The 8319-nt window shown below is 39.0% G+C and overlaps 1 protein-coding gene across 5 annotated transcripts in view; it reads right to left on the bottom strand.

Moving 5' to 3' along the window:
• Nucleotides 1-511: 511 nt before the first annotated feature.
• Nucleotides 512-8319, bottom strand: part of RYK (receptor like tyrosine kinase) — a 98497-nt gene continuing 90689 nt past the window's right edge. For 4 of the 5 annotated variants that reach the window (XM_054504412.2, XM_064587493.1, XM_045903753.3 and 1 more), the window contains one exon: nt 512-7877. In XM_054504412.2, coding sequence (XP_054360387.1) covers nt 7766-7877 — 112 coding nt within the window. In that variant the 3' untranslated portion in view covers nt 512-7765. The remainder of the gene's footprint in view (nt 7878-8319) is intronic. The other variant, XR_008505061.2, reaches the window with a different exon arrangement.

Here is an 8319-nt window from a genome sequence, read left to right as displayed (position 1 = left end):
GCTGTTTAAATGCACTTGAAATGTTGTATCCTGTGGAAAGGGAATGAGACTCTTTTGAGAGGGACAGATGATACATGAGCCAGATGGTGAGGCTGGCAACAAAGGGATGCTGAAAATGGAAAGAGGTCCAAAGTGGCCAGAGAGGACAGTAGAGACAGGGGAAGGTCCTCAGGGAGAAGCCAGTCCCAGGTATGCACAAAGCCTGGCAGCACCGGGCTGCAGCCTCCTGTCTCTTCCTTTTCCTGCCTTCCCAGAAGTACAAGAAGAACCCTAGGGAGTACTTATCACAAGACAAGAGTCTGCTTTGCTGACCAAGAATGCTTGTCAGGTCAAATAAAGCTGCCCTTCCTTCAGCTAAGTCATCTGTAGGTATTTCTGGGGGAACAAAAAGAGCAAAGGCCAGAGGGGCACTGCCTAGAGATTCCAATACAAACTTAAAACACAGGTCTATCAAGACATTGCATTTCCTGATGAAGAGATTTTGGGTAAGTCAAACCCATTCTGAGCAAAGTCAGAGTTAAAGGAACTTTATTCAAAATACTAATTCTGGTGCTTTTCTGGGGCCAGGACCTATGACCAATTCCTCAAATCTATCAGAGTATCCAGAGTATCCTGTTCCCTGACTTATATAGACAACTTCTAGGGCATTCTTTAGGTGTATACTGAATAATGCGGTGGCCAAACAGTTCAACTTCAAAAATTAACAAACCTTATATGAACGCAAATACACTAAATAAAGGCATAGAAATATAGTTCAATAGATTCAGGTGATATAGCATTAAATAAATAAATGTTTATTTAAGCTCTTTTAATAAGACTTTTTATGGAAACATATAGCCAATCTCTGGCTTACTTCCAAAGGCCCTAGGTAATCAGACCATGAAGCTAGAGGAAAGGCACTTGGTAGGAGATACTGCAGGCCAAATACTGAGGAGAAATAAATATCCTTGCAAGCTCAAATCTATAAAGTGGTGGCAGAATTATGGACTGATGAAAAACAGTAGAGCCAGAGACCAAAGTAACAGCAATCACCAGGGAATAGTAGGTTTTCAGGACACAGACTTAGAGGCTAAAAGTTTAGGTAATAATCCCTATCAGGCTTTCTCCTCAAACACGGCAGTCCTCGTCAACCTTAAAAGCAGCTGACTGGGCATTCCCTCCATTCATTAAAACTTCACAATCACTGCACTTCCTCTCATACTTGACAGAACTGCTGAAGCATTAACGATATTGCTACAGGAGACCAGACTCCAGTCCATTACTCCATTTCTGCACAGAGACAGACATTGCTGGCTGCCCATCAGCAACTAGATGGTACTTCCTTACTAATGCAAACCCAGTTTTGCTCAGGGTAAGAATATGCTCAACTAAAAAAACAATTTCCTCAAATATTCATAAACTCACAAATGAATAGTATATATCCATACAATGATGAATAGAATATATCCGTACAATGGAATATTATTCGGCAATAAAAAGGAATGAAGTACTGATACATGCTATGACATGAACCTCAAAAACACTAAGTAAAAGAAGCTACACACAAAAGGCCACATATTTTATGATTCCACTTACATAAGAGGTCCAGAATAGGCAAATGTAGAAATAGAAAGTAGATTAGTAGTTGCCTAGGGCTGGGAGTGGGTAATGCTAATGGATATGGGGTTCTGTTTGGAATGCTAAAAATGAATTCGATTGTGGATATAGTGAAAATCGTTAAATTGTACACTTTAAATGGGTGATACGTGAATTATATCTCAATAAAGCTGTTGAAAAAAAGCCCAATAAAATCTAATTTCCCACAATGCCTAACTGCTGCCCATGTACTATAGTTCTGGCCAGTAAGATGTTGGTGGAAATACACTATGAGAAAGCTAATAGTCTCATAAAAAGGACTTAGCTACTCATACCTTCTGCTTTTCATCCTTTTCCCCTCTTCCTAGGTCTAGGTCTTGGGGGGGTGGTCCCTGAAAGCAAAAGCATGCTAAAGATGGCAGAGCAGCAAAAATGGAGGAGACCAGGTAATGGATGATGATACCCTGGAATCACTATACCAGACCTGGTTTACCTCTTTCTGGATTTGTAATGGGAGAGAAATAAACCTCTTATTTGGTTAAGTGATTATAGTTAGATTTCTATCACTTCTAGCCAAATGCTATCCCTCATGATGCATGCCTATCTAATATTAGCCTGTGCTTATTCTTGAAGCCAAGAAGGCAAAAGGCAAAAAAGTAGACTCAGAAAGATGCAAAAAAGTTGATTTCAAATGTAACATTCAGGCACCACGAAGTCAGCTTTCTTTTTTTTTTAAAAAATAGTTATTTTATTTTCAAACTATACATGTTTTCCTCAAGCTTGATATATCCCCACGGGAGTGCTTAATCCCTCTCTAAAAATAAATCACTAAGAAATGCTTTAGTTTTAAAATGTGGGATAAACCAAGTATGAACAAATGGCATACTATCATTTGCTCAAAGAATAATTTCAAATATCAATTTCCATTTCTTTTTTTTTTTAAATAAGTTTCTAACATCTGTTCTTTGAAGGGTTAAGAGACATTTCCCATTAAGCTCTTAAAGAACAGCACTCAGAGAGCAAACAGAGGCCTGCAGATTCAGTTTACTTATATATAAAATGTATGTACTCAATACACTTATGTACGATGTTCATGTGTCCCAAAGCATTAAGTTCAATGTTATCCTAAGCACAAAAATGAATGTAGAAACAAAAATTAACTTAATAAGCAACTATCTGTATTTTTCCTTTCTAGCCCCATAAATTATATCACCACCTTTTTATTCTATGAGGTGAGGGTAAGGGGCAGACCTGGAAAACATTCTCCCACTAAAGTCAATGAATTACTTCATTTGGGGTAATTATTTTCATATACAACTCCAAATAAAGCTGACCTTGTGGACCTGTAAAACAATATGCCATTGGGTTAATTATTCCTGTGACCAAAGAAAAAGCAGGGAAAATGAAGGGAAAAGGTGGGCAAGGGATTGGGGAGGAGGGTGCTTTTAAGCCACCACTGGGGTGGGATATAGTCTTCCCTACCAATCTGTCTCTTTATTTCATGCTGTATTGGTTTATATTACATAAAACTTAAACTCTTCGAAGTTGAATATAAACATCACATTGATAACACAGTATTTTAAATAAGAGATAATGCTTTTAAAGAATCAGCAGACTTTTTTTTAAGCCAAATTGTTCTTGTGTAAATAGTTATTTTTACTCAATTCATTAAATATTCAACCCTGCCATGTGTCAAGCACTAATTAAGCAAATGAGATTCAGACGTGAATGACATGCAAACTGCTATCCTCAAGGAATGCACAGTCAAGTGGTAAAAATAAGCCTGCATCTTACCTTTGTCAGAGTGCAAACCTAGGAACAAGGCTGTAAAGCAACTACAAAGCCTGGAGGAGCAGGGTAAGGTGTCAGATCGGTCTCCTGGGCGATCTGGACTGGAGTGTGGCACTCTGAGAGGAGCAGCACATTCAAAGGAAAGGACACATGAAATGACACAACGCATGCAGGCAGGAAGCTGTGAGTTGGTGAAGAAGAGGTGAAACTGCAGAGCAGAGCGGTTGATTTTGTGTACCTGGGAGTTGGGAACTCTATCCTGAAGGCTTTGGGAAAGTGTTAAGGGTCTAAGCAGGGACAGCAGCTCTATGCTAGGAGGAAGCATTACTCTAGCAGAGACTGGCTGGCTGGGTGGGTTAAGGGCCAAGGCCAGTCCAGAAGTTATGGAGGCGATGGGGCAAAAGATGATGGCGGCAAGCAAGATGACCATGTTGGGTCTGAAGCCCTAAGGAAGTGAACTCAACAGAAGCTGATTTTCAAATAATGGAAACATTTAAAATTCTGTGTACTCCTTCCCCGCCCCTTCACATTTCCCCTGCCAAAAATACAGCCTTTACCACAATCAAAGGGCCTGGGGGCTGGAGTAGAGTCTTTCATGCTTGTAGATCAAATGACAAGAAAAAAGAGTGTCCCATACTGCAAAGGGATTTCTTCCCTTTATTGGATCATTCCCATTAGCCTGTGGAACATTTTGCAGTACTGTATCTTTACCTGGAAAACAAACATGCATTCCTCCCAGTCCTCCAACCCACACCCCAAATACTTCTTTGATCTCCTGTAGTTAACTGCTCCATTTCCCTTCACAGCAGAACTCTTCAATAGTGCTGACTATAGCAGGGTCTCCACTTTCCCACATTGTATTCATACTTCAGCTTGCTCCAATCCCTACTGCTTTTGTCAATAACCTCCATATTGCCAAATCCCATAGAGGCTTCTTTCTCCATTTTGAAATACTTACTTTCCTGGGCTCCCACGACACCTCATTTTCCTTTTTTTGTTGTTGCTGTTTCCAACTACAGTGGCTTCTTCTCAGTCCTTTTTTTGGTATCTCTTCTTCCTTCACTAGAGTGTTAAATGTTGAGAGAGTGTAAGACTCAGTCCTAAAACCTCCATCCATCTAAACTCTCTCCAGAGGTAAGTTTATCCAATACCATGACTCTAAATATATAGTCTACATGGCACACTCCTACATTAGTATGTTCAATGAGAACTCTTCCCTGAGCTGCAGACTCTCATCTGTCTACTTAGATAACCAACTGGCACCTCAAACATGGCCTACAACAGATAACTGATTCATTCCATCTGCCAAAGCAAAATCATGTTCCTTCTAAAGTTTTTCCATTTCCATATATAGTTTGGCCATACAACCAGATGCCCAAGCCCCAAACGAACTAGTTATCCCTGACTACTCTCTTTCATTCTCTACCCAACCCTCCAACATCCAAAGGATCTAGGTCCTGTCTGTTACCTTCAAAACATGTCTCCAATCTGCCCCTTCCAATCACCCATACTACCCAAATTGGTCCAAAACCACTGTCTCTTCTTTCCTAAACTAAGCAACAGTTTCTTAAAGAGTCTTATTACTTTCCCCCTTGCCTCCCTAAAACTCAATCTTTACAAAAGACCTGGCATAATATTTTTTAAATGACAAGTCAGATCATATCACTCCCTTATTTAAAAAAATCCTTGAATGAAAAATTCCATTTTATTTAGAATAAAATATGTGCCCCCGTGGCTTACAAGGCCCTGCTGCTCTCTGTTCCTGTGTCTGCCAGACCTCATCTGGTACCCTTCCATCCCTAACTACATTCTAGCCACACTGGCCTGTCCTCTTCTTCGGCAGCAGTAGCTGGAAGATGAGCAGGTAGGGCCAAGTCTAGAGGGCAGCTCATTCCTGCTTTAAGGTCCCTGCAATTGTGTCCCTTCAGCCTAGATCTTCTCATAGCTGGCCTTTTGTCATTCAGATCTCAGCTCAGATGCCACCTGCTCAGAGAAGCCTAGCTAAATATTACACCTAAAGTTCTTTTCTATGATACTGTTCTTGTTTTTCATAGCACTTACCAAAATCTTACTTATGTTCATTATCTGCTTCTCCCAACCAGAATGTAAAACCTAGAAATGGAGGAACCTCATCTCTCCTATTCCCTGCATATCTTGAGAGCCAGACAAACAGTGGGCACTCAATAAATACACATGTATTGAATGAATAACCCAATCTTCCTTACTTCTACAAATAAAATTTTCTTACAATGCGGGTGTTAGAAGAAAGGACAGACTGCAATAGAGCTCTAGGTCATTAGAGCCAGCTTGTAATACCACATCAGTGCCTTGTTAATTTGCTTCTTTCCTATAAAAAGTATATTTTCTGCAAAATCTCTTCAGTAATATTCACACCCTACAACAGAACAATTGGAAGAAGACCAGCCACAGAAATCTTATAACTGCCCTTTTCATTGAAGTCAATGACTCCAAGTAGCTCAGCAAGAAAAATCTATTTAAAGTCTTAAACCACCTACTAAAACAAATGCACATACATAAAATGAAACAGCTTACAAACACAAAAAGATAAGGTTAAAGGCATCACACATCCCAGCAAACTGAGAGCACCTCTGAGAGCAACTGCTAATTTGGGATCAAAGATGTCAGCACTTTTTCTTTTGAACTGATCTTATACAAAGAACTGTGATATCTCAACAATGCAATAACCTGAACACAAAACAGAATGCACTGAATGCTGGAAGGGATGCTAGAGTTGAACCATTCTATGTGCATAATACATATAAGAACCAAATAAATATTTGTTGACTGAATGCCTTCTAAGATTACAGGTTGTGAACAAAAACACTTATAACTTACAAAGAGTTCAAAGAGCTTTTAGAAAACTGGACATTCAGGGGGCTGAGTATTTCATAAAATCAAAGAACCAGTGTTATTAATAAGTGGTACTCAGAAAAATCATGTTCTTGGCTTGCTTTTGACAGAGCATGTGTGGTGTGAGCTATTTTTCCAGATGTGCTGATTCACAAAACTTCTTTAATAATGGCAAAGGCTCCAACTGCTGTGCATTCTTCCTAATATACCTATGAGGACGGGAGTAGAGGCAGGCACCGGTAGGCCTAACTATTTAGGAGGCTCATTCAACTCTGCCTTAGGTCAACTACAACCAAGCATAAACACATACATATCCCTCACTTAATGGCTCTGGAGAAAAGTTTCAAAGTTGTAATATTTCCTTGTAATAATGATCCCAAATTGTTAGAACTTGGAGGTTAAGTAGAGTCAGCTGCAACTGTGTTAGGGCTTAGGAGCCTGATTACATGGGTATCTATCTAGATGGCACATGTTCAAAGACTTACCAAACACAACCAATCATTCATTATGAACAATATTTTCAATACTATTATAAAACAAATCCTTTAATTTTTCAAGTGTTTTAAGAAACAACTTTATACTTAAGTCAGCCTTGAAGCACAAAATTTACCAGTTTACTTTTTTGGTTTTTTTTTACACTACCCAGAACAACTGAAGCACCGCCTCTGTGCATAGCACTATTCTAGGTGCAATAAAAGGGATTCTTAACCTTAGAAACATGATTTCACTTTCTGGAATAGTGTTATCTCCTTTCCCAGAGAGTAAAAAATAAATAAAATCACTATTGTTTACTACTGACTAACCTGCCTGAAGCATACTTCTGGTCATGGAAAATTTAAGTGTTTCAATGAATTCAGCTTCTACTTCCCCCAAAATAAGAAAGCAGAAATAATTTTCATTAATAAAAAAGAAACAGTTTCCCACAAAAGGATAGTTTCTGTTTCTAAGGGTTTTTTAAAATTTTTGTCCCCTAGCTTTTAAGTTTTCTTCCTCCAATATTGCCTTTTCCTATACAAGGCAAACCAGACATCTTTTTATGCTGTTTTCCTTTTCCTAAGAAAAAGTAATGTATTCTGAAGACAAACCATTCCCAAGACTAGTGATAAATATTAAAAAAAAAAACTTTAAAGGTGACTCACCTACATTACCTTGATGAAGTAAAAAAATAAAAAAGCAGTTGGCACTAAGATAGCTATTCCAGGTATCTGTGTTTAAACAATTTTTAAAACTGTTTATTTTGTAAGAATGTACCCCTAGTCCAAAGTAACTATGTTTTAAAAAATTTTGGGCCAGAAAATTTACAAAAACCTTTCCAGTTCAACCTAATAAAAATGATATCTAGAAAATATTCCACATTATTAAGTCTCTCTTTAGAAGTTCAGATTCTAAAGCATTCCTAAGGCACGGTGTTCCGGAAGACATATGTGCTTCTGCTGGTGTTGCGTGACGTACAAAGCATCCATGACTGGTTCCAAGGGAGCCCCGACAGGCACCGTGCTCCTGATGCCATGGGACTGTGAGAGGAGAGTCAGACATAGGCCCCCAGGGCTGCGTGGAACTCCGTGAGACACTGTACCAGCTGCTGGAACTTGGGCCTCTCCTCCGGGTCTAAGGCCCAGCAACAAGCCATCACAGCAAATCTGCAGTGACAAAAATGGGAAATTGTGCTAATGATGCTACAGTACTCCTAATCTTTAGGTCAATTCGATGCCAGTTGTTTTCTGTCTAAAGGTGGGCATGGGGAGAATGACATATTAAAAATCAATGAATATTACTATATGTTGGCAGTTCTAAAATGAAAAGAAACTAAAACACGTTATCTGGATTTTATGTGTGGGTTTCAATTCTTCATGACATCATATCAAAATACATCAGCAAATATAGAGATTTCATGTAAATCCCTAAAACACAGACAAAATAACAACCTGTGTTTTCTGGAGAAAGAACTTGGAGGAAGAGGAAGATTAATCTAAGCTCTAAGCACACTGGATCTACAGTACTATCAGTGCAAAAGTTGCCACCTCACCATGGTATAGAAACCTTCAGAGGATTCAGGAAGCAAGACCACAGTTATCTGTGCAC

The sequence above is a fragment of the Mirounga angustirostris genome, unplaced genomic scaffold (genome assembly GCF_029215605.1).
Source record: "Mirounga angustirostris isolate CCGP_5_RB_7025 unplaced genomic scaffold, mMirAng1.0.hap1 SCAF_1, whole genome shotgun sequence".
Taxonomy (NCBI): domain Eukaryota; kingdom Metazoa; phylum Chordata; class Mammalia; order Carnivora; family Phocidae; genus Mirounga; species Mirounga angustirostris.
Note: the sequence above shows the minus strand (reverse complement) of the source record. Positions and strands in the feature narration are given on the sequence as shown.